Source organism: Labrus mixtus, chromosome 17, assembly GCF_963584025.1.
Source record: "Labrus mixtus chromosome 17, fLabMix1.1, whole genome shotgun sequence".
Classification (NCBI taxonomy): Eukaryota; Metazoa; Chordata; class Actinopteri; order Labriformes; family Labridae; genus Labrus; species Labrus mixtus.
In genome coordinates this window covers 20,083,358-20,109,730 of record NC_083628.1, presented here as the reverse complement: position 1 = coordinate 20,109,730, position 26,373 = coordinate 20,083,358, and the positions used below count along the sequence as shown (strand labels likewise).

The window sequence follows — 26,373 nt, the reverse complement described above, 5'->3', positions numbered from 1 at the left end:
CTGCAGTCTGCCTCTAGCGGACATTTGAAGAACTGCAGGTATTTTCTCTGCAGTCTGCCTCTAGTGGACACTCAATGACCTACAGTAGCTGTGTTATTCAGTTAAGAACCTTTTCATCTACGGACCTATCCATCCATTCACTTTTTTATACATCCAACCGACTACCTACCTACATCAACTACTAACCTACAAGGCTACACCCCCTACCTATACACCAGCTACCATCCAACCTAACGAGCATGTCTTTGGACTGTGAGAGGAAGCCCCTCCACACAGCCAGGCCCTGACCCCTGGAACTCCAGGTCCCAGAATTCTTAGCGCTTTCCACGTCTTTTTAATATGTGACGTCTTAAATTACGTCATTGTTGGGACAGCGCTGATCAGCCGCTCACGTGCCGAACGCGTCTGTCCTTTGATGCATTCCATACTCTTTGTTGCGTCACGAAACTCATCAAACCGAGGTTATGAAGGGAGGTCGTTTGAGCCAGCAGAGTTACTTCACTCTCTTCTAAAGAGGGTGTAAGTGCTCTGTGTACCCGGGACTCCGGTCCCCGGCGGAGGCTGGAACACCACCCCTCCGGTGCAGGTTTAAAAACACCACGTGCATTGCACAACCGCTCGTGGTGGGCCTGTACCAACCTGCCAGTGCCCGACAGTGTGAGCATGGCCATCCGCTCTCGGGGGGCCTGGTCTAAGACCTCGCTGGCAGGACAAGACTCCCTGAGAAGGGGAGCCACGGAAACTAGACGGAGTTAGACTAGAGGGGGGAGGGATAGATAGATAGAGAGGGAGGGATAGATAGAGAGGGAGGGATAGATAGATAGATAGAGAGGGAGGGATAGATAGATAGATAGATAGATAGATAGAGAGGGAGGGATAGATAGATAGATAGAGAGGGAGGGATAGATAGATAGATAGAGAGGGAGGGATAGATAGATAGATAGAGAGAGAGAGAGAGAGGGAGGGAGGGAGGGAGGGATTCATGTGTTAGATATCTATCTAACACACACACACACACACACACACATACATACATACATACACACACACACACACACACATACATACGTACACACACACATACACACACACAAACATACACACACACATACATACACACACACACACACACACACACACATACATACACACACACACACACACACACATACATACACACACACACACACACACACACATACACACACACACACACACAAACACACATACATACACACACCACATACATGCACTCATACATATATACATACACACACATACATACATACACACACACACACACACACATACATACATACACACACACACACACACAAATTAACAAATTTATAAATTATTATAAAACCTACTCAATGAACTGCAGGTATTTACTCTGCAGTCTGCCTCTAGTGGACACTCAATGAACTGCAGGTATTTGCTCAGTGGTTAGAAATAATCTAGACCTTAAGGCTGCAGCCTGGCTACTCTCTTCTGTGTGCTCTCCTCTGTGTGCTCTCGTCTGTGTGCCTGAAGCCGAGCCCCCTGAGCTTCTGATTTTCAACATAAAACTCCGGAAATAAAAATATATGTAGTGTACATGTGATATATTACAAACATACTAGGTGCTTATATACGACAGAGGATGAGGGCCATGTTCAATTTTGAAGAACTGCAGGTATTTACTTTGCAGTCTGCCTCTAGTGGACATTCAATGAACTGCATGTATTTACTGTGCAGTCTGCCTCTAGTGGACACTCAATGAACTGCATGTATTTACTCTGCATTCTACCTCTAGGGGACACTCAATGAACTGCAGGTATTTACTTTGCAGTCTGCCTCTAGGGGACACTCAATGAACTGCAGGTATTTACTCTGCAGTCTACTTCTAGTGGACACTCAATGAACTGCAGGTATTTTCTCTGCAGTCTACCTCAGGTGGACACTAAAATATATTTATGTTCATATAAATAAATGACTAAAACATTTAAAATGGACGCAACTTTACAATTTTATGTTGAACTATTTTTCATGCATTTTATCCCGTAAAAGAGTTTATAAATGAAGGAAACTCTAAAGACTGTCTTGGTGTATTGGGGAACCTTTCTGCAAAACAGTGGTCCCATCTTTGTCTTATTTTGGTAGCAAGAGGTCAGCACTCAGGTGTGAGTCGACTGAGTGTGACTATGTTTTCGTCCTTTGTCCTTCATTTAAACTTTCCACAGCACAGATTTGCAGTGAGTGATATGTTTTACTGTCAAAAGATAACAGGATGAGTTCTTAGATTACAAAATGCAACTTACACATGAACATTTTGTCCAGAGGGGGCACCAAAATCAACACAACCTGAAAGTTCCTCAATGGAGTTAAAAAAAAGGATCAGGATCAATAACCTCTCTTTTTATGATAATGATGTAACATTTTGTGCCATTTAAGATGAATACTTGATATAGAAGAGAGGCCCTGTAGGTTGATATGTAACTGTAAATACAACACAGGACAAATCAGTGAGCTTGTTCAAACAGACGCTTGAGCCAATTTGTTTCACATTGAATGTGCACACACAGACATGTTCAAACATGTCCTCCAGCCTGCAGAGTTTCTCTACACACTGACTGAACATGTTGGTACCAGTTTGATACCAACAAAAACAAACTGCAGAGGTTTTAGAAACCTGCTGGGCGGAAACTTTAACATTCTTGTAACAGTCAATAGTATCACTCATTGTGAATCTTTGCTATGGAAAATGTGCAAACAATTCTGTTTCTTCAGCCTGCTGTAAAGTCTCCTCTGACACCTGCCCCGTGGCAGCGGTTAGAAGCATTAAAAACAACACCAAATAAATGATCTAGCTGGCTGCTGAGTGTCTGGTTTGCTTTTCTAAGTCATAAAAAAATGATTTCAGTCTGTTTCATAACCAATAAAAACTCCTTATAGGATTTACAATTTAGTACAATTTATCAATAAGTAAGACATTTTTCAGGACTTTTTAATCACAAAGTCAACATGCACTAAAGCCATAGACTGTAAATATTACTAATATAAAGCTAATATAAATATAAATTAAATATAATAAATAATAATATAAATAAATATAAATATAAATTACTAATATAATATAAAGACTAAAGCATAAACTCCTCTATAGTTGTTGTTGTGTTTACTCTACAAGGGCTGATCATTTTTTAAATATTAACATCAAGGTGTATCAAAGAAAACTTAAAACTACAGATTGGGCCCAAAAACCGGCTGAATTAAACAGTTTAATTCAGGGTTAAGTGTCTTGCTTAAGGACACATCGGACATGTTGCTGCAGGAGCTGGGGATTGAACCCCTGACCTTCTAGTTGAGGGACAACCGCCCCTATATATAGCTGCCTTCTACATAATAGACTTCTTTATGCAGGAAATTGAGATGCACCTACTGTCCTATGAAATGAATGCAGGTTTAAAACACTAGCTGCATTAGCTCCATTTCCAATACAGGAACTGTGTTTCAGAATGAATCAGCTTGATTATAAAACATTTTGTATTTCTGGAAATAAACTTCATATTCTAAGACATGAATAAAAACACAACACTTCTGCAGTAAAGAGTTTAATACTTCAGTGTTCAGTGCCATGGTGTCAAAAATACTCCTCTCCATTTTACAATAAACCACAGTAAATTTCTGATTCATTAACAAACCATAACACACACCAGTTTATCCATGGTTAAGATGTTTCTGTTTACATGTTTCATTACAATCCTCTATAATACATTGCTGTATGTATTTTCAAATTCCTCCATCAGATCTTAGGTCGATATTCCTCCTTTGCAGGCAGATGCTTGTTTTAACGATTCTATCCATCACAGGTTGTTTATAAGTCAGAGATTGTTTTATATTTTTGTTCTGTTTTATGTTTATTAAACTGAGTTTGTGGACAAATTAAAAGGAATCTGCTTAAGTCTTGTGTGAAACTAAAGGTGAAAATGTTCAGGGTCTTAGATCAGAAAGACGGAGAACTGGAGGATATCACTTTTAAACAAAAAAAATGCTTTCACCACGAGGTCAAGTCTCATATGTCGAAGCAGCACTTGAATGCACCACGCAACAATGCAGTAAAAATGTTACTGAGATAAAAACAAAAAAAACAAGCCAATCGTACAGAAGAAAGCCAAGGTGACAATAACATGACACAGACAGCCGACAACAACTTAAACAAACACCTTCAAAAGATAAAGTCTGAGAATGTGAGGAAAAGTTTCAGTACATGTTTAACTATTTCTCAGTTCTATATAACTGCTGCCATGAACTTCAAGAAAGAGGAATTCCTGTATTTCGGTTCTAGTTTGCATATTTTGGGGTGTAAATATAGCACCAGTAGCTCGGCTAGATGACTCCAGCAGCCAGCAGCATTGAAACAGGCTGTAATGGCTGCAAAGTAATCCACCAAAAGTTCTCCTTTTGACACTTACAGGCTCAGGTAAAAATATTGTTTTTGTCAAGGGAGTCTGGTGCCTTTAAAGACAGCAAAGTAAAGACAGATACTGGTGTCCAAAATGCGTCTTAGTCCCTCACAGAGGTGAGTATATGTCCTGACCCTTTCTATAATACTGTCAAACACTTTGAATAACGATCAAAGCATTAGGCAAAACCAGATTATCTAGCATGATTTTGAAAGAAGCATTCCCTCAGTGCTCCGTCTACACCCCCTCCCCTCTGTGCTCCCTCTAAAGCCCCGCCCCCCTCACTTACATGCACAAGCTCTGTTGCTCCAGAAGCGGACCTCAGCTCATCTCTTGCATTGTGTAGAAAACAACACTATTTTACTACTCACAACGGCCAATGACAAACTCACAGTATAAACTCTGTGAAGCGCTTTGAGTGTGGGCTCGTGCATGCATTGGGTAGAGAGCGAGCAGGGAGACAGGGAGGCGTGTGATTGGTTCATCAGATTGGTACCTTGTGACAGACATTGGTTGAAGTTTTTACAGGCTTACAACTGATACAGATGACGGATTTTCTTTGTTACTTTTACAGAGCACGAGTTATTAATTTCTGTCAGGACCTAAAGACCATTTCAACCACAATCTTAAAAAGTGTATCTGGAGAAAATTACCAACCCTGCATTTAAACCCTGTATATATATAAAAAAATATAGAGCCTGGACTAGATGAGAAAGTTGAAAGCAGTCTAATACTCAGATCTCAGAAGGGGAGAACAATGATTTCACAGATCAAAAGAAAAGGCACAACTTTGAATAAAAGATCCAAATTGTATCAAACTGGATCCTTTAAATGATCCTGCACTTTGAAAATGATTCTAATAAGCGCTAGCAACACTTCAGGCGTGAAGTTGTTGGGATGTTTTCTACAATACCTCCCCAAATTTAAAACCTCTGCATGTTCAATTTGCAGGAAGCCACCCCTGAACTAAAGGCAGCCTGAAGGGAAGAAATCAATGTCAAAACTGACCAATGCTTTGGAATCACTATGAAGGAATGTGAAGTGTATGTTAACAAGGTTCAGGTGTTAACAAGCTGCAGTATCGTCTCAGTGTGTCAGTAAATCACAGGGGCAGACTGAAACTGAAGCGCTTTGTTTCCTGCGGCTCATAAACTTTGACCTTGTTCCTTTTTTTTCCTTTCCCTCCGACAACAATGACATCAGACGATCACTGTGAAACCTGAACGCACTCTGCAAAGTGCTGCAATTCAAACCTCTCGCTTTGAGAAACGTCTCACTCTGCAGCCTTTTCAGATACACTCTCTGAATTCTGAGGTATTTATTTGTACTGCGCTCAAGGCTTTGGACTGACGGGATTGAAATTCCTCTTGTAATCTTTTTAAAGCCAGAAGACCACACACTCGCTGGTCAAGAGGCTCTGGACAGTATACAGGCCGGGTTAACCCAGCATCCAGCAGAAGATCGAAACTGAACTCGACAAAGTAGCCAGCTCAAAAGTTAACTGCTGTCAAAAAGGCAGTGAACTGTGAGAAAGTTGCCTTCGCTCTCTTGAAATGTAATCCTTGTTGAGTGGAAGGTTTTGTTTCTCTAACAGCTCAGAATATTTGCTCAAAAGAAACTGCGAGGACACTTTCAGGTTGAGTCAAAACTGTTGAAAGTGGAGGTGGAAGCAGCTTTGTTCTGAATTGAGAACCAGATCCTAAAGTGAGTCCTGTTAAACCTGCTCCATGTCTATATTCTCACTGACAGCATTTGAGTATTTGATGAATCATAGTTCCAGCCTGACTGTTGTGATTCTGCTACCAACATATATGTCAAAATATATAAACTTATCAGGCTATTTAACTGAATATCTTTGAGATCATGCCTTTAAAATCTAAAGCTCATAGCACACATGCATGCCTAAAAATCTTAGAAAATCCCCGCAGGAGGAAAGCCATGAGGTGAAAAAGACCCTGCGTCATAATGATTACATGATGTCCTAGATGGGAGGTAAACTCTGATGCTTTAACAATATCTTGCCTTTATATCTATTCGACATGTAATTGGACGTGTCCACATAACCAACAAAGAGTGGGAGTATGAGGCTGCTTCATCACGTGCACGATGATTGCACCGGTCGCTCACTGGTCGCAGGATATACATGCGATACGGTAAAGAAAACTTAGTTTGTTTGTGTTCACATATGCAGCTCAGCCTGGGAATTTCAGGAATTTTTGTTCGTGTGTGAAAACACCACAAGTTATCCAGTTAATCAGTTGTTTTTTTATGGAGGATCTTTGCAAACATATAGTATACAAACTCTTTGAACTTTAACTCCACCTTACACTTTGTTTGTGTTTCTAAAACCAGCCAGTAAACAAACAGAGGTTCAGTTGAGTGGTCGGTAAATATAGAGAGTTTTAACCAAGCTGCCACTCCAGACTGCAGTTCCTCCAGTGTCCACTTGAGGCTGGCTAAAAGCCCTGGTAGTCAAATTCAAAAAGCCAATTTTTAAAAGCAGAAAAAACATGTTTACAGCCTGGTCCAAAAAATTGCCGCATTTCAAATATGCCGATCGTAATCAATAGGCTTCAAAAAGTCCACTTCAGTAACCAATGGGTGATGTCACCGAGACTGCAGCCATGTTTATTAAGTCTATGGTTTAACACTTTGAAATAAGAGCTCTATCAGATAAGAGATCAGCTGTGGGTTTTAAATGGACGAGTCCGACTGATGTCCGTGAAAGTGTCGCAGCGACTTGTGTTTGAGGAACGCAGCGATGGACGACGACCTTTTGACCTTGGCTGAGATGTCCAGAGGCCTCCCTGCTGAGGAAGCAGAGGAGAGGTGATGCTTCTGCCGTCGACGCTGGTGCTTCCCATGCTTCCACATAGACTCCACCCTCTTGACTCCTCCTCCTCCTCCTCCTCCTCCTTCTACGTCTCCTCCACCCAAAGCGGCCCGCGGTGGAGCTCCCAGCAGCTGGAAGACTTCGTGTGTCGACGTGCGGCTCAAGTACTGCCAGGGCTTCTTTCCCGCCGTGTCCCTCAGCTTCAAGTTGGCGCCGAACTTGCTGACCAGCAGGCGCATGATGTTCTTGTGGCCGTGCATGGCGGCGATGTGGAGAGGGGTGTGGCCACATGTGGACCTGGCGTTTATGTCGAAAGACAAACCTGCCTTTTGGACTCCATACCTGAAACCGAAGCCAGAGACGATGGATCAGTACCTCATTATATAAAGTTTTTTTTGCCTTTATTTAGAGATAGGACAGTTGATAGAATGGATCATCTGCCCGTTTCTTCAATACAACAAAAATGTGAAGGCTCTCGAGGGTTTTTAAGGTAAAAGAAACACAACTTATCAAAGTAATAAACAAACGAGCACTGCACTGTTAAAACAAGTATTTCTGGAGTTAGAAAAAGTGCTAGGGTCGTACCATAACGTGTTGAGAACTCTGTGATCTCCGTGTTTGGCGATCCAGTGCAGCACGGTGAAGCCGGAGATGAAGTCTCGTCTGTTGAGCAGAGACGAGTCGTCTCTAAACAGAGAGTAGATGTCAGGCCACGCCCCCGCCGCCCCCTTCACCAACCAGTCGTGCTCCCTGGACTCCAGAGGAATCTGTGACTGAGGACAGGAGGAAAGAGCAACTTAAACAGTGTGCCTCCCACAGATCCATCACCTTTTGGTTTAAACAAAGAGCTGATGTTGTTGCTAGAAATTTAAATTCTAGTTTTGATACCCAGCCCTAAAAACTTCATATTTACAGACTTTAGAGCTTGTAACATTCTTACCTGTCTACTGGAGCCTTCAGGTGGAGCAGTCGAGGAGGAAATGGGGAGGCTCTTTCTCCCCTCCATCCCTTCTGTCAGGTTGGCGAGGCTGTGGCTGCGAGGCGGCGTGGAACAGGACGACAGCGAGGACGAGGACACGTCGTAATGAAGGCTGAGCGAGGAGGAGATCATGTGGAGGCGGTTCAGACGAGCCGCCTCACTGCCTCCACCCCCTCCTCCTCCCCGCATCTCCTCCTGCATGAGCTGGTCGAGGTCGGCCCCCATGCTGCGGCACATCCGGCTCCTCAGATGGCTGCTGAGCCGCCTGGGGACCCCCGAGTGCTGCTGCACGGGGGGTGAAGAGGTGGAGCCAACGCTTAACTCCGCCTCTTGGTGGTGGTGGTCGTCGTCGTAGAGATCACCTGTGGAGTGAAGCGTCTTTACTACAGCAGGCTGTTGTTACATGGAACATGTTGCAGTAGGTTGAAAATAAATGGTGCCATCAGAATCACAATAAGAGGCTCCTTACTCTTTATAGTTTACAATCTTAACAGTTTCATGCAAACATATCTGTCGTGTTTTTACAGATAAATCTTGAAAGAATGCCGAATACCAGCTTGTTGTGGAAGTATGAAATGAATCCGAACTGACTGATTTAATTTAATTTCACATGTATGGCTCTGACCTGTGGAGAGGTGCTTCGGCATCACACGGGCTGCAGACTGCTGGTTGTCATGAAGTTGATCATTGGAGCGATAGAAATGGGAGAAATTAGCTTTGGGTTCCTGGTCGTCATGGAGATGTCCTGCAGAGTGATGCCAGGGTGCCTGAATTTTACTGACGCCATATAACGCTGAAGGAGAACGCTGGAGAACTTCCTGGATTTGAGAATCACCCCTGGTGTTGCCTGATGACACAAAAAAAAGTTTAAGAGAAAATTGACGGGCAACATTTTCTGGTCTCTACAGCTAGAACTGAAATGTGATTTGCCTGAGAGTTCACATGAAAAGGCTTGCAGAGAGTACCATTTGATTCTGATTCTGACTCTACATTTGTAAGGAGTTTCCTTTTAAAGTATGAATCCAGAGAGGGGTTTGAAGCAGATCTTAATTGGCTCCCATAGCAACCAAAGGTAAAACCATAAAAAATCCCAACCTGTGAAATCAGAACTGCCAGTTACCCTGTACATCTTGTGTCTAATGCTTTCTGTGGGAACATCATTTTTAGGACCCGATATGTTTTGCAATTTTTGCCATGAAATTAAGCTCTAAGATACCATTTAAAAATATAAAACATTAATTCTTTGTCTTTTTTAGGCCATACCGCCACATAGATGAGAATCAGCACAAAACGTATTAAGGGAGAAAAAAATCAATGCGGCTTCCTGAGAGCGTTGAATTGTGCAATTCACTTAGCAGACGCTTTTATACAAATCGACATACATCAGAGAGAGTAAGTACAACACAAGCGAGGATCTAGAGAGGAGGAAACAACGTCAGTAAGTGCAAATGAACTTTAAGTCTGATTGGTCACACAGGTGCTGACAGGAAGTGACCAGAGGCAGAGCACAACATGGAGAGCTGTTCTTGAGAATTCTGATTAGCATCAAAACCATCCTAAAATCATCATTATCAAACAAAACCATCATCATCATCGTTACTATGCTCATCAATAACATTATTAAGTGTGGTATTCATGAAAGAGCTGGGTCTTTAGCTTTTTCTTAAAGGTGCAGAGGGATTCTGCAGATCAAATGGAGTTTGTTAATTCGTTCCACCACCGGGGGGCGACAGAGGAGAAGAGTCTAGTTAGAGACTTAGGACCCTGTTGTGAAGGTTGAATCAGACAAATCTTTTTCATTTATATTCTTTAGGGGGACTATTGTCACTGGTCCAACCACATAAAATGATCGACATTAATAGAAAAGTCCAGCCCAGAAACACCACAAAGAGCATCAAAGACACACAAACACAAAAAATGACAATAAAGATCTCAAGAAAAAAAACCTAATTTATTCATATATACAGAAAATGATCTCGGTCTCACCTGTTCTTACATGTAGATCCTCTAAGCTGCTGTTCCACCCCGATCCTCTGGGGGAGCTAGACATTGGCCAGTCTCTAATGGAGAGGCCTGAGTCAGATGAGGGCGAGTAGATAATGCTAGTGCTCGATGACAATGACCCTTTGTGGCTTTGCTCCGCCCCCTGACGCTGTTGCAGCTGCACTGCTGCAGGCTGCGAGAAATGGCGGTCTGCGTCAATATTGTAGTGTGGCGCCATCCCAGGTGACGGCATATAGCGATCTGATTCCAGGGGCAAGCTGCGTCTGGTGGTCTCATTCTCCAGAGCCGGCCCCGACCACTGTCCTCTCGGCCCCGCCCCTGAGTCCATGCTCCAGCCTGGGCCTCCTCTAGGGGGCAGCTTTTCCTCCTCCACATCCTGGATGTAAATCTTTGGGAGCGTTTTATCTGATGAAGAGGAGGAGACGATAGAAGGAACGTCTATGATGCACGGTGAAGAGGCGGAGAAGGCCCTGGCCGTGTCCCCCAGAGGAACGCTCAGGGGCCACTCTCCTCCTGCTGAACATCGCCTAACTGGTACCTCCTCTTCTTCCTCGTCCGCCTCATCTTCGTCATAAGATACAGCAGATTTGTAGCTCTTTCTGTGTCTGTGGTGGCGTCGGATGACCTCAGCGTTAAGATTGACCTGTTGAGGAGGAGGCCCCTGATGAAGAGGAGGCCCCTGATGAAGAGGAGGCTCCTGATGAAGAAGACGCTTCTGTTGAGGAGGAGGCCCCTGATGAAGAGGAGGCTCCTGATGAAGAGGAGGCCCCTGATGAAGAGGAGGCCCCTGATGAAGAGGAGGCTCCTGATGAAGAAGACGCTTCTGTTGAGGAGGAGGCCCCTGATGTTGAGGAGGCCCCTGATGAAGAGGAGGCTCCTGATGAAGAAGACGCTTCTGTTGAGGAGGAGGCCCCTGATGTTGAGGAGGCCCCTGATGAAGAGGAGGCTCCTGATGAAGAGGAGGCCCCTGATGAAGAGGAGGCTTCTGATGAAGAAGACGCTTCTGTTGAGGGGGAGGCCCCTGATGTTGAGGAGGCCCCTGATGAAGAGGAGGCTCCTGATGAAGAGGAGGCCCCTGATGAAGAGGAGGCTCCTGATGAAGAAGATGCTTCTGTTGAGGAGGAGGCCCCTGATGAAGAGGAGGCTCCTGATGAAGAGGAGGCCCCTGATGAAGAGGAGGCCCCTGATGAAGAGGAGGCCCCTGATGATGATGAGGCTCCTGATGAAGAAGACGCTTCTGTTGAAGAGGAGGCTGCTGAAGGAGAGGAGGTTCTCGATGAGTTGGGGGCTCCTCATGAAGACCTCTTTCAGGCTCCCTCCCTCTGAGAGGTTCTAGTACAGGGATAGTTTCTTGGTGATGTCTGACTGTAGAAGTTACAGGTTTTATCCTAGGATCTAGGGGGCCAAAACCAGCCTTCTGTTGCCCCACTTTACTGCTCCAATCATGGGCATTAGGCTCTGAGAAGTTGGGGGTCTTTGGTTCTGCCTCTCTCCCTCTGAGAGGTTCTTTGACCGGTATTTGCTGTCTGGTTTCTCCCTGATGTCTGACTGTAGAGATCACAGGTGTAATCACAGGAAACGCAGGGCCAAACCCCATATTCTGTCCGATTTTAGAGCTCTGTTCTGGGCCAGAAGGCTGTAAACTCCTGGGGGTCTGACCTGCTGCTGGTGCAACATAATAAACTGCTTTGTTGATTTCCGGTTGCTGTTTTAGTTTTAAATTAGTTTCCACATTGTTGTTGTTGTTCAGCATGATCCCAGCTGCAGGTAGGATTGTTTTCGTGGCGGTTACTCCCGTCGGCGCGGAGGCTGTTACCTCACTAAGCTGAGGTTTCTGCCGAGGCTTCTCCGCGCTGACAGCCGGGCTCACACGCGCGTTACCCGGGGAAGGCTCTCCCTTCATCCCGGGGGAGAGCGGCGGAGGCCCGGAGGAGCCCCCGTCCCCTCCGCCCGGGACTCTTCCTTTGAATTTCCTCCTGAGAACCACATAGGAGACGCCGTCGAGCTGCTGGACCGTGGCCAAGGTGTTGACATACTTTTTAAAGAGATCCCGAAGACGGTCCCGGTCCGGATTATCCCGGATAAAGTTTCTAAAGTGCAGAAGCAGGTCCGCGTTTTTCACCGAGCCCCCGCCGCTCCGGAGGAACTGAAGCACCGAGTCCTGGGTCAAATCTGTGGCCATTCTGATCCAAACCTGTCCCGCTTTCTGTCTCCCTCCCTGCTAGTTTCAAAGGTCGGGGAGCTGTTTGTTTCTGTCAGACTGCATCTGAAGCTCCGCCCAACGCAGGTATTTGAGTACAGCCCATAGGTACAGCCTCACCTGCTGCATTCCTGCAGGTAACCCAGATGTGTCTGATTGCTGGCTCCTGTTCCACTGTGTTGGAATTCAATCGATAAATACGGAAGAGGAATCGGGCCAGGCATAATAAATAAATATGAGGAGGAGGATTTTTTTCCTCAATGTGTACTACATGAAATGTCAAGATAATTAGATTTTTTTCTTGACTTTCTTCTCAAAATTGTATTTCAACTCTATTCTCGTCATTTTGACTTTATTCTTAAAGTGCATAATATGAAAATAATCTACCTCTCCTCATTATTCATTTCTCATAACTGGCCCTAATCTTCTCTTGTATACATGAAAAAATGAATTATTGTGAATATTATTAGAGTGACTTTTTCCAAATCCAGGTCCAATTTTACGACGATTATGATCTAACTTCCTTCATGAATACATTTTTTAATTCCACCACAGTTATGTGGAGGGATGGATATTTGCTCCCTCACCTCCAAAACCAAAACTAAACTAATCGCAATGTTATTCAGGCCAGCAAAATAATTAGTTCATCGCAGCCTCCTTTATCTGAACTGTATAACCGCTCTATGATCAGGAAAAGCCACCCTGATCATAGAGGACCCCTCTCACCCCCTCCACCCTGATCACAGAGGACCCCTCTCACCCCCTCCACCCTGATCACAGAGGACCCCTCTCACCCCCTCCATCCTGATCACAGAGGACCCCTCTCACCCCCTCCACCCTGATCACAGAGGACCCCTCTCACCCCCTCCATCCTGATCATAGAGGACCCCTCTCACCCCCTCCATCCTGATCACAGAAGACCCCCCCCCCCAGTCCTCTTTTAATGTCTGTACTTTGAGATGTATTTCTAAATCTTTTGTTAATGCAGGTTGTGTTTATTGTTTGATCCTTATCATCAAAGGAGAATTTCTGTCACTTACTGTCTATAGTTTGGACAGACAATAAAGTTTATCTAATCTAATCTAAGGGTGCGTCTGTATGTGGGAAGACGCGAGTGTTTGTGTGTGTGTCTGTGTGTGTGTGTGTACTTGAATAAGACATCGAGTCCTTTACAAAATATTCGTTTATTTTGCAAAAACCAGGAGCTGTTCTTTAATCGTCCTTCTTTCATAAAGTGAACATCCAACATCGTTCAATAACAAAACCGGAAAAAAACGTTTCAGATATTGTGCTGTGCCTCTGAAAACAACGTTAATAAAAACACTCCAACAATAATCAACAGTAAAATCTGGATAATTGATGAAAACTTAAGGCAGTTCGTTTGTCCTTTAATGTTCACAGAATATGAGAATATTTGAAAAAGGTGCTCCTAAAAATAAAATGGTAGTGGAAGAATGAAAAAGTGTAAAAAGAGGTAAAAACATCCGCTGATCAGCACTTCATATGAAAGCCTCTTCTCTGAAGCCAACAGACTGGATCATTAAAGAGGAAATATTGATGTTGCTGTTTGTGCCGTTTGGAGTCCCCTGATCAACGAGACAGAAGGGATGCTAAATGGCACGACTACATGATGAAGGGATTAAAGTTAAATATTTTATAAAACAGAAATATAAAAGTGATGATTGTGTTTTCTGACCCCTTATACTTCAATTATGATGAGTGACAATGACCTTAGATGGTGATGCAACATTTATTAAGTTATAATCCTGATTCTTACACCTCGATTTCCATCTGTGACGTTTATCATTTCAACATAAATAAATACTTCATGTTGGCACCACCAACATTTTTTTGTGAAGTTTTCCTTTTTTGTGACCCTAGTAAAAAATACTAAAAAAGATCCATGAGGGCTTCTTAAAACAGGAGAATCAGCTAAATTGAACACGACTAAGAGACTTCTTCACTTTGAGGAAATAACCACGATGATGTCACAGTGATGTCAGCACTTTTGATTGGCACTGAGAGTTTAAACTATAGCTAAAAACCTGAACTGTAAGACGAGGTACGTACAAAAAAACAAACCATAGAGTTTTCATACAGGTGCGTATGAAAGCAATGTGTCCATAAAAAACTTAAAGGTAACACCTGGGGAATAAAGGATAATGAAACCACTTCTTCCTCTTTAGAAATTGGGGATTAACAGGACATAACATATTTATTTTGTATCCGTTTGATTCAGGAAGTTGTGGTATTTGTTGTTACACTCAACATTTTATGGATTTTAAATTAGATTAATTTCAAAATAAAAGCGTCTGATAAATATTTAGAAGTTTATGTTTAAGTTGCTGCTCTGCCTTTAGAAAAACTCAGACATGAACCGTGCAGGGGAGAGGGAGAAAGTCGAGAATTGGACAAAACAAAACGTCAACAGGGAATATAAATAAAGAAGATGTTTTTTTTATATCTCCTCTGGGGAAAATCTTTGGAATCTCAATCTTTAATTATTTTTTCTTACAGTTAATGTTTCATTGACTTTTAGAGAGGCACAGTGACTAATGTGGTTATGATTCAGTGTTGATCCAGCTGCAGACAGTAGTTAAAAAAGTGCTCCAGGTGTACAGACAGTAGTGAGAGTAGTAGTAGTGTTACAGTGAATATTACAAAGCAGCAAACCCTTCAGGATCTGTGCCCTCAGTTTGACTCAAACAGTGTCCCTCTGAATTTTGGTGTTTGTTAAAAACGTACTGTACATGTGCGAAAGCTGAGCAGGACTTCTTAAAGCCCCTGCTCACTTCATATTGTCGTTGTAAAACGAGGCGTCCTTGGGGGAGCGTTTGAATGTTTGAGGCTCCTGAAAGCACCATGAAAGTAGTTTACAGATCTCTATGAAGGGTTCATTTTCATGCTGGGACCGTCTTTTAAATACTGTGGGGTCCAACAGCTGCAATCAAATCATTCAGGGCGTATGCAGTTGTAAAGTACGTCCACAAAAAGTTTTAGTTTTTTCCACATGCAGGCTCAGATTGTCATTCTAAAAGTTCAATAACAAAACAGGAATGATCACTAAAGAAAGCACCACTTATTCATAAATCGTCCCTCTTTGTCGACAGTGGGAACAAAGACCGTCATGATCCCAAAAGTTCCTCACAGGAGCTTTAACAAAAAAAATCGTTTTAGGGGTCCTTACTGTGATGTTGTCGGACAATTGGACTAAAAACCTGACTCCAACAGTGACAAAAAACAACAACTTGTAGTGGACGTACTTTGAGCAGTAACTTTTGCCCTGAAAGATTTTGTTGCACACATTCCTGCATGTTTCAGTGCTGCAGGCTGAAACAAACCTAGAGGAGCAACTACAAAACTTTTAGTCCCTAAAGGTCACTTTGACCCGATATTATGTAAAAAAAAAAAAAAGGATCAGGGCCGAGGTTTGATAGAAGATGGATTACTGTTTATAATCTTGATCAGGACTTTGAAAGACGACCATTACTTCATGAATTAAAGCTGTTACATTAACAGTGTTAACTCCTGCTTTCATGTTTGATGTTCATAGATATTATATACGTAGATATTGAAACCAAACACATCAGTTATTACAACAGCGACAGTAGTATTAAGATCTGAAATATGCAGAACAACACCTGCAGTCCCAACACAAATGACCTTTGACAAAGAGTATCTGAACTAAAAATACACCTGATGACCCATAAAAATCATGTTGGAGAACGGAGAACGAGGGTTGGCAGGGGCGTTGGCAGCAGTCGGTGTGGTCCACCCGTGTAGTCCACACGGCGGTGGTTGCTAATGTTGAGGCGAACAGACGTGTAACTTAAAGTCAGGTGTAAATAAAAAGAGGCACATTAAAGGTGTTTCTTCTTCTTCATGTGTGAAGTCTGCATAGTTCTCTCAGTGTGATCAGAGCCGGCTTCAGGCCCGCTGTCCTTCATGTGAAACCCTTTTTTAGGAGCCATTTGTCTTTTCTTTATTCATCGTCCTCCGCAGCTTGTCTGGTGACATCACAGTGATGTCACAGTGGTGGACCTGATGGAGAGGGCGGTGGCTGGAGTCACAGAGGGCGGGAGGAGTGTAGGAATAGGAGAAGAGCAGTGAGCAGGGCTGGACGACAGGAACGGAAACCCTCTCGACCAGCCGTGAGCCTCCGCCACTTCCCGCGGCAGGCTCTCGACCAATCGCGTCAGCTGCTCCTCCTCCTGCCGTATGAGGTCATCGAGCTGCCGGTGGCGCATCAAGAGGGAGGGTTTGGTGCTGACAAAAAGGCGGTAGTCCTGCAGCTGCGGGTCGGTGAGGTAGCCGGACAGGGTGGAGTGGACGACACGCTGCCGTCGGTCCAGGTTCTCCTTCAGCTCCCGGGCGTCTTCGGTCTGACTGAGGAGGAGGGAGCGCTTGTGATGGAGGGAGTCCTGAGGAGGAGGAGACAACAAAATATTTACCAGATTACAAAGAAATCTGAAAAGCAAGCTTCTTCCATAAACATGTTCAATCAGAGAGCGCTAACTCGAGGCTCTGTGCTGTACAGAGAGCATTATTCAATAGGTAGCTTTTCGTCTATCGAGAAATGTTTCCTCTAAATGCTGAATTAAATGTTAGCCCCGTTTTTGACAGTAAGGATGATTTGACAGATGGTTTTTGATTTGACATTTTATCAATGCTACGGCAAATTGGACATAGTACAAAGAAAAGGGGGGAAAAGGGACATAACGGCAAGTTTAAGAGAGTAAAAAGCAGCTCTATTAAGTGCATAAAGATCACACCAGTCGTCCAAATGTACCTGACTTATACCTGACTGTTTTTAAGCATCAGTTCACCACAATTTCACGCAGGACTTTTACCAAGAGGGGCACGTCAATTATAAGAAAAGTCCATCCTCTCTGTCTTTTGCCTGCTCCACTTTTCAGAAAATGTGTGCTCAAACAGGCCGTTTGGAGATTTTCCCTTCATGACATCACAAAGGGCAGTAACCCCTCCCCCAGGTGGGTGACACTCCCACAGCTAGGTGTTTGTTCTGTCCTCTGAGTCTGCCTTCTCAACGTAAACACTTGGGCATGGAGTGAGAAAGCCCAAGGCACCCTAGTCCTTCCAGAGAGGGGGCGTGGTCAGACACAGCTCATTTACATATTTAAAGGTACAGACACAGAAACAGCCTGTTCTGAGCAGGGCTGAAATAGAGGGGTTTATAGGCATGATCAAATACAGGATCAGAGTGGATTTAGAACAAGAAACATCACAGACATGTTTTGAGGAGCTCTGAGAATTATTTAAACTGCTTGAAGAGGAGGAGACTATGTGACCTTTAAATGAAGTCTGTTTCATAAGGATTAACAGCTTTAGAAATAACACATTACATGACTTATGTTGTGATGATCTGACTATCTGACATCATCAGTGAGGACAAAGCAGCAGATAAATGTGTTACAGTTAATGTTTGATCAACGAGTTCCCTGAAACACTTTGACGCTGTGATTCATTTATCTCATCAGTAAACATGAACAGAAACAGACTGACTCTGTCTCTTTATTCATTCTCTCTCTCTCTCTCTCTCTCTCTGTGGTCCTTTATGTTGTAAGGATGAAGATCTTTCATTTGTCCCTTTGTGTTCTCAGAGCTCTCCTTAAGAACATACGACGTAATCAAGGACTCTGTATCTGATTACATTTTAACATATTAGGTCAATATCCTATAATCTACAACACCTAGAAATAAATACCATCCAACAACCTGCAGTTGTTAAAGTCACAGGAGATGTAAAACCCTGGTAATGCAGGAGCGTCAGCCTCAGCCAAACCCATAAAACCACACCTCCACTGAATCAGTGACCCATTAAAAGATTTAAATCACAGTCATCAAAATGTTTCTCATTCAATACTTTTGTACCACGCATGTCCTGTATCCTATATATCTATTTTTAGGCATCTAAATGGTTTTACTTTTTTTTTTTTGTTTATCAAATGGAAGGTATTAGGAAAGACTTAAAGGTCCAATCAGTGAGATCTGTAGTGAACATGATGATAAAGTGATCTTACTATATGATCAGACATTAAGGAAACATGCTATGTTGAAGTGCTGGTTTCTCTGACAACAATGCAGCAGCCAGTATGTCCTCCTTCTAACTTTAGATTCTGGTCCTGAATGATCTGGATTTGTTTGGACCAGAGAAGGTAGGCGCTTTTAAGGCGACCCACACACGGCCGTTTTGGACGCCCCTCGGTTTGCCATCTGAAGTGTAAACAGACAGATAAAGTGTGAGACAGGTAGATCCTGTCAGTCTCACCCTCTCCTCAGCTGCTCCCTCCTGCGTCAGCTCCTCTCTCTCCAGAGCGAGCAGAGATCGGTCGATTCTCGACAGCCGGCTGCACAGAGACAGCAGCAGGTTCACGATCTTCTCCAGATCGCCTGCAAAAACACACAACAACAGCATCTCAGATTCAAGTGCATCAGCAAAGCATGATGGGAGCTGTGTATTTGAAAATATCAATAAAACAATCTTTGTTTTGCCGTACCGATGAACATGCTGTACTTGTCCCTCTCGTTGGGTTTGAGGCGTTCCTGCACCAGCGTCTCGATGCTCGCTCCCAGCGCCTGGTGACGACTCTGCTCCTCACTCAGCGCCTCCTTCTCCCGCCGCAGAGCCGCTACGCTGCTCCTCAGAGCCTCACACAGCTCCACCTGCAGACAGGGCGGGGAGCAGAGAAGAATTCACGTGTTTAACCTGCATACCTGCTGTGATGTTTCATCAAATGCTACCAGAACATGGCGGAAGGAGGTCAAACAGCTGACCAAAAATGTAAAGATTTTCAGACCAGATATACGCTTCATCCAAGATCTTCATATATTATTTATTAATATATTTTTTTTAGGTAAGTTTCTTTTGTACTTTGCTGTTATGTCTGTCTTCTCTGGCCATTTTCATAGTAAAAAGAGTTTCGTACAAAATCTTTCTGTTTACCTTCCTGGTGTTGAGGTCTTTCTCTTCCTCATCCAGATCGGTCTCCTTCTCTCGATCTGCCGCTGCACTCTCAGCGGGATCACAGACACCATCTTGGATTCTGGAAAGGTAACAAGAACGAAAACAATAAATAGAAATAAAAAAAAACCCCTATATTTCTAACTTGTTCATATGTTTATTAAGTGCCATTTCCTCGATAATCATTCTCATCCTTCTCATGTTGGATTAAATGAAAAATACATTGCTGCGGTTATTTGTCAAGAAGAGACTTTGTTCATATTTTGGTAATTAAATTTAAAAAAAGAAGGACAAAAGAAAGAGATAGTGAGCAACAAAAAGTAATGAAGATTAAAAGAGCAAGATAACTAACAAGAAATTCATTTTAAAAAATCTGAACAAAACAAAGACATAAAAAAGTTTAAAAAAGGATGACTGTTTGGGTGCTTTCAATAATAATAATTATTTAATACTATTTACTGTTTCACATTAAGTGTTTGACTAGTATTATACACAATAAATTAAAAACTCATTTATAGTTTCCCTAAAGTACAGCCTTTGACAAGAATTTAAATTTGCAATTTTCTATCAATCGATGAATAACAACATGTGAATAATAATCAAAAAACATTGATTTTGGAAGAGGCGCCTTCTAAGGCATTATAATTGTGCAGAAATACTGTAGCTACAACTGTGGCCACAAGGTGTCAGTGTTTGTCTAGTTTTATATTTAGCAGGAGGTCTCTTTTTTTGGGGGGGGGGGGGGGGGGGGGGGGTACTAGTGCACAGAAATGAGTAGGAAGCAGCTTCATTCCTTGAGCAACGATCAAACAGGTTGCAGCTTCGTCATCACCCACTCCCACTTGCTCACAATGAATCTTTCCTGAATATTATCTGCTGCATTCTCACAAAACCTCACCCCATCTTGCAGAAACTTTACTGGGGCTTGGCAGGAAAACATTGGGGTAAAAGATTCTGGTGTTTGCATTCACAAATTTGATTCACAGGAGTTTTTTTGCACGAGTGAAAAGCTCAACAGACACGCAACAAGTAAAACTTGAAGACATTTTGGGAAAACCCACCATCCAAACTGCACATGAACGCAGCATAACAACGATTAGCTAGAGGTCAAAGCATCATCACGACTCCCTTCAACTCGTGACAAATGATGCTGCTGACTTGAAGTGTTTGCTTTCTTTTCTGCGATGAAACATTCCTTTCCTGAACATCACGTTCGCCATCAAACCCAAACACACTGAAGATGTCGCTGACTTTAAAGGCCACACATGCAGAGACAGCAGAGGTTTGTTCTCAGTGTCAGCAGCTGATAGGAGGAGGAAACTGTCAGCAAACACAACAAGAGTGACAAACGCTGGCTTACAGGAAGTCCTCTTCCCCCTCCTAATGCTCCTGTTATCTTTCTGCTACATTAACTCAAACTCTGTGGTTTTGCTCAAACATTAAACATGAAGGTCTTTATCGTCGTCTTACATAAAGCACTTTAGAGGACATTGACGTCTTCCAGCATGAAACAACAACTTCAGTCTGTGGTGTTCTGTGTATTCCAGTGTTGACATATCTCTACATTTTCAGTTTGAACCCCACTTTGCTGTACCTCCTGCGTTGCAATATTTTTTTGACTACCTTGGTGAGTTGGTCAGTAAGAAGAAGTCACCAGAGATCTGCATTGAGTTTGAAAAAATGAACTACTTGTTTATATCTCAAGTAAACAAGGACGGTTAAATCAGGAGTGAAAACATTATATCTGTGCTTCCCTCTTCAGTCGCCACTCGCTTCCCGGTTGACTTTTGTTTTGTTCATGTGACACCATCCACAGAGTGCATCGTACATATATGATTTGAAATTGGGCAGCCCTTACGTTCTTCCGAGGTCATTGGATCACTCTTTACACCTCACACCGCAGGAAAATCTGACAAGATAATCTTGAGAAGCATAAAAAATCAGGACATTGCTTAAGCGGGGTACACACTACAAGATAATCAGGGCCGATTTTGGGCCCGATTCCCCACTTCCGACGAAAGTCAGCAAAGGCCCGACTATCTGATGTTCCAAAGATTATCTTGCCAGTTTCTCCTGTGGTGTGAGGTGTGTTAGGAGTGATTTTAACCTTCCCGATCTGCTCGGAAGACGATCGGGGGCCGCCCCAATTTGAAATCGTAAATATTAAACGTGTTCAATATTTCCGATCGGAAATCCTGTGGTGTGGGGAGAACACCGAGCACGGCCGAGCACGGACTCTGTGAATTGTCACGTGGAACGGAACAATAGCCAATAGGGAAGCAAGCTGACTGAAGCAGGAAGCACAACAAACATTACCATGGCGACAACAGCAATCGCGAAGCAGAAAGTTAAATGGTTGTCATGAATTCAGGACCAACTTGTTGATTTGTGGCAACAACATCAGTTATATACGACGTGTCCTGTAAGACAAACCACAATCCAACTGACAAGGACAGGAGTTTGACCAAAATGTTTACCGTAATGGATGTACCAGCTAACAGCTAGCCACATTTAGCTTGCCCGTCATGTTTGTTTACTCCTAAATCACGTCTGACTGCGCAAGATTACACTTTGTGATAGTCGAGACTCTGTGGTGAGTCGAGTTGATCGTCTCGTGTCGTGTGTACCAGGTTTTATGATTGTTGGAAGAGGGGAATCGGGCGTAAAATGGGACTGATTATATTGTAGTGTGTACCCCGCTTTAGTTTCTCTAAATTTAAGGGCAAAGTCCAAGTGGGGACCAAATGGGTTTAACTGGGTTTATATATGTGGGACCCAGCTGGGTTATTGAACCTGAGCACATCCACCTTTTTTTTCTTAATTTCCATGGAGTCCTCACATGGGCTGACTCAAATGAAGGGCCCTTGTTTGGATGCAATCAGGGCTAAAAATGTATAAATGTATCCAAGTCCGGATGGATTACATCACCGAAGATTTCTGTCTAAATGGTTTGCCCATTCCCAGCCAATGTACATTTCTATAGGTCAGCCACACATAGCCAATACCCAGTTGATAGTGGCCCACTTAAACATGGTGTCAGAGTTACCTGTCATCCAGTCGGCTACTGCCTCTGCGTTGCCATGGAGATTTGCCAACCACTCGGCTGTTTGGAAAGATGTCCTCCATGAGCTCTACAGTGGATTTACCTCCCCATGTGTCCAGGAGGGGCGCCAGAGAGTGATCCTGCAACACCTGGATAAAAGGAAAAATTAAAATCCAACTATGTAGTACAAGAAAAGTATAGTTGGAAATAATTACAATGACAGACGCAAAGTCAGGACTAAGCATAAAGACTATGGGGGTATAACTAAATAAGTAAAAGTATTGCAAGGTACAAGATCATTGAAGTTAGAGAATAGTAAGATAAGAACAGGCAGAGTGAAAATAAAGTACAGGAAAAAAAACATTTGTTAGTGTTTTGATTGAGAGCCCCCTGGTGGCAGAGTTTGCACACTGTGCACTTAAGTTGTAATGTTTGAGCTAGATTGTTAAACAGATTGATAGCTGTACCTGCATGCAGATATCTGTTTATAAAGATAAATAAATGGAGGTCTGATTACTGCAGATGGAAGCTGGGTTCAGCCTTAATTTGCCGTTTTTCCTGCATACACCAAACCTGCTGATGTGATTGGTCGATACTACTCGGACTAAAAACATAAACCAGAACAGTTTCCTTACTAACATCCAGACCCCTGCCTACAACTTCTACACTTAATGTAAAAACTCTTAATAAAGATCGAGTTTGAAGTAGACATGATGACAAGGATGAGAGTCTGTGTACACATAGATTTGAATGTTATTGCTGAGGCACGAGGTACGCACCAGCCGACGGGCCAGCTGCTCCACTCGCAGCTCCTCTGATGTCTTTTCCCTCTTGGGTAGGGGCTGATAGTCGAGACCGAAGCTGTCCTCGGTTGGAGTGTACGTGTTGATGGAGTTGATGGTGGTGGGCTTCGGAGTAGGAAAGTGGCTGAGCACAGGTGGAGGAAAGACAGAGGAGGAAGGGGACGATGGAGGGGAGTGGAGGCTTGAGTTTCTGTTGTTTAAAACCTCGAGGGTAGGTCTGGATACAGGGGAGTGGACAGAGAAAGAGTTAGCAGATAAATACAAACATTTCCTCAATGAAACTATTACATTTATGTTTTGAATTTTGTTTGACAGACCTTTCCAGAGTCTGGTGTCCAGCTTCTTGCTCCATCTCAACAGGAGGAGGTGGAGGAGGGAAGTCCTCCAGAATGTTCGTCTCTCTGACCGGCAGATGAGGTAACGGATGAGCCGGATTTTGGAGGAAAACTTCATCATACTCCTCCTGAGACAAGCCTGTCTTAAGTGGGGGGTGATAGTCGGTGGGGCTGATGAGGTTTGACTCGGAGATCCGGAGTGAGGATAGACGCTGTGGGGAGAAAGGGGGAGGAGACGGCGTGCTCTCCCTCATGTCTGGTGGGGCTAAGAGCGGCACAGATGAAACTCGTTCATTTTGCGCAGATTGCCCCCCTATCGTCTCCAAACTGAACGCTCTTCCTCTGTAAACGTCCTTTTCAGCGTCTTCTAAAGTGCTGGCGTCACCCAAACTGTGCCTCGTCTGTCTGTCCGTCACCCGGGTTTCACTGTAGGCGGGAGTGCTTACAGCGTCACCTGTGCTTGTTTGTGGGAGGCCGGGGAAGGTGATGGCGTCCAGATTGGCCTGGCTCAGCCTCTCGTTAGCACGCCACTCAGTGCTGCCTTCATCCTCAAGGCCAGGTGGAGAGAAGAAGGGACAGGGCAAGCCAACAGACGCCGCCAGGGTGGAGGTGCTGTTGGCCCGTTGTCGCTCGCTGTTTCTCTGTCGCTCTCTCCGAGTGACGGGAGTGTGGGAGGAGCCAAGGTCTAGGGTTAAAGCAGAAGGAAGGGTAGAAGTGTGAATCTAAAGGGGACTTTTCAGAGTTGTGTTTGTGATAATTGTTGGATTTTTGTGGATTGCTAAGCCGGTCAAAAAGTGTTGTGAATAATGTCGAGCCAGCTCATCTCTGACGCTCGAAAACATTATTTTGACAGGTTCTTTGCCCTCTAATGTGTCTCCCTTGGAGAGAACAATGGCTCATATGTGGCTCATCAGTGTAATGTGAAAGTTAAAATTCCATTAATTTTCTCCAGAGCGAACTTGATTATTTGCCATACTGTCATTACCATCCGAGGTAGACTTACTACGAGCTGCCTGAGTGTGAAACAATGGTTAATGCTCCTGCAGAAGACATACGTGTGTAAGATGTCAACCTCGTTTAAGATAAACGGGGGAAAGATCTACGATACCCACAATCCTAGAGGCTCTTTGGAATCGCAATGGATTGTGTAGTTTCTTGACTCCCAGAAAAAGTGATGTACACAGTCTTGTACCTTTACCCTTTTTCTCCTTCTTCCAATGTTTTTCTTTTTGCGCTGAATCAATTCTATAGTCACCAGAGACACCAAAAAAGTCGGCGGTCACTGTTGTCGCCATATTGGGTGTCAGGCTGTAAACATGTTTAGTTCTGCTGTATAAATACACATTTTGACATGTGACATAGTGCGGATTCCTTGGCTTTTGCAGTGGACATCAGAGGAACTGAAGGTTTTTACACTTCTTCATTGGCTTCATTTTCAACGCTGCTTGGCATAAACGCAATAGTACACATTTTTATGCACTATATTACAATTTTCCCTTTCCTTGTGGTTTTATGAGGTGAAGTCTCACCTTCTGAAGGCCCTGCAGGCTGGACGGTGATCAGGCTGTTGTGTGACTGTTGAGAAGAGACAGGGCTCTCTGATGTGTGAAGGTCTGCAGGTCTGAGAAGAAGAAAAAAAAAAAACAGGTCAAGAAAGAATAAAAGGTAAATATTCAAACTTTTATAATGTCAAGTTAAAGCTTGACTGTGTCAGAGAGAATCTCCAAAGAAAAGCATTATGAGGAAAACTGACAGGAAAGTCAAATAACTGTTGTCTTTGTGGATTATAGAGTCGATTATAATGATAGACTGTGACATGAGGAATCCAGGATAATCCTTTTCACTTATGTCTCAGTGATGGATTACAACACCTAGCAGAGGAATGGGGTACGAGTTGTTAAAAGTTATAAAATGGCAGACACAGGCGTCAAACTATTTCTCTAAATAGCTTCAAAAAAGATCGAGATCAGGCCTTGAAAATCTTAGCCTCAACATCTATAAGTGTTCTGGGCAAACTTTCAATACTGGCATTATGTCTTTTTAGTCTACAAATGATAAAATGTTCTAGTTTGATCATTGATTAAAATGTAAAGCGTGAGGGTCAGAACTCTGTAAACAACAGTGCATGGTGTGTTCATGTTCCTGGTTATTTTCAGACTCAAGTTAGCTCTATACAAAAACGTTCTCAAAATTCCTGTAGTGAAAGAAAATATTATTAAGAGTTTAAGATTGATAAATCCTCACGTCCTGGAGTTTACTTCTCTGTCAGTGCGCCAGACAATTTTCCCTCCTCCCTCCTTTGACTCCTCTCCTCCTCCTCACATCGACCTCATGTGAACTCCTTTTCCGTGTTGCTCCACCTTTATTTCTGTCTTACCAGTCATCTGATCCCTTGGTTTCCTTTCCTTTCCTTTCTTTCCTACCTCCACCCCTTCACCTCAGAATCCCCTTTCACCTGTCCTCATCTGCCTCGCTCCTCTTCTCCTGCTGTCATACCAAAGTACACGTCCTCCTTCCTCCTCGGGAGGACAGTTTCTCCGTAATGACCCCTGTTATTGTACCTCCTCTGCCATCTTCTTTTCCTCCTCCTTTCACTTCCTCATTTCTCTCCTCCTCTCATCTCTCCTTTATCCTCCTCCACGCCCCCCGTTTTCTCCTTTCACTGCTGTTCTTTCTCTCCCTTCTCACGTTATCGCTCATTTCTCTCTCAGTGGTTTAACCTCCTCCACATCTCTTTTTCCATATTTTC

At 43.4% G+C, this 26,373-nt stretch overlaps 2 protein-coding genes across 4 annotated transcripts in view; both read right to left on the bottom strand.

Moving 5' to 3' along the window:
* Nucleotides 1-5,133: 5,133 nt before the first annotated feature.
* LOC132992448 (uncharacterized) lies at nucleotides 5,134-12,638 on the bottom strand. Its single transcript, XM_061061744.1, has 5 exons — nucleotides 10,244-12,638; nucleotides 8,883-9,104; nucleotides 8,219-8,619; nucleotides 7,864-8,051; nucleotides 5,134-7,620 (listed from the first exon to the last, which is right to left on the bottom strand). Exons 1-5 carry the CDS (start codon nucleotides 12,441-12,443, stop codon nucleotides 7,140-7,142), a joined length of 3,492 nt encoding a protein of 1,163 aa, XP_060917727.1. The 5' UTR covers nucleotides 12,444-12,638; the 3' UTR covers nucleotides 5,134-7,139.
* A 988-nt stretch (nucleotides 12,639-13,626) lies between these two features.
* The window catches only part of shroom3 (shroom family member 3), a 60,489-nt gene continuing 47,742 nt past the window's right edge, over nucleotides 13,627-26,373 (bottom strand). For all 3 annotated transcript variants that reach the window (XM_061061713.1, XM_061061714.1, XM_061061715.1), the window contains 8 exons: nucleotides 25,154-25,245; nucleotides 23,607-24,309; nucleotides 23,266-23,506; nucleotides 22,490-22,635; nucleotides 19,426-19,525; nucleotides 18,980-19,145; nucleotides 18,751-18,872; nucleotides 13,627-16,882 (listed from right to left, as the gene is read on the bottom strand). In XM_061061713.1, coding sequence (XP_060917696.1) covers nucleotides 16,478-16,882; nucleotides 18,751-18,872; nucleotides 18,980-19,145; nucleotides 19,426-19,525; nucleotides 22,490-22,635; nucleotides 23,266-23,506; nucleotides 23,607-24,309; nucleotides 25,154-25,245 — 1,975 coding nt within the window. In that variant the 3' untranslated portion in view covers nucleotides 13,627-16,477. The remainder of the gene's footprint in view (nucleotides 16,883-18,750; nucleotides 18,873-18,979; nucleotides 19,146-19,425; nucleotides 19,526-22,489; nucleotides 22,636-23,265; nucleotides 23,507-23,606; nucleotides 24,310-25,153; nucleotides 25,246-26,373) is intronic.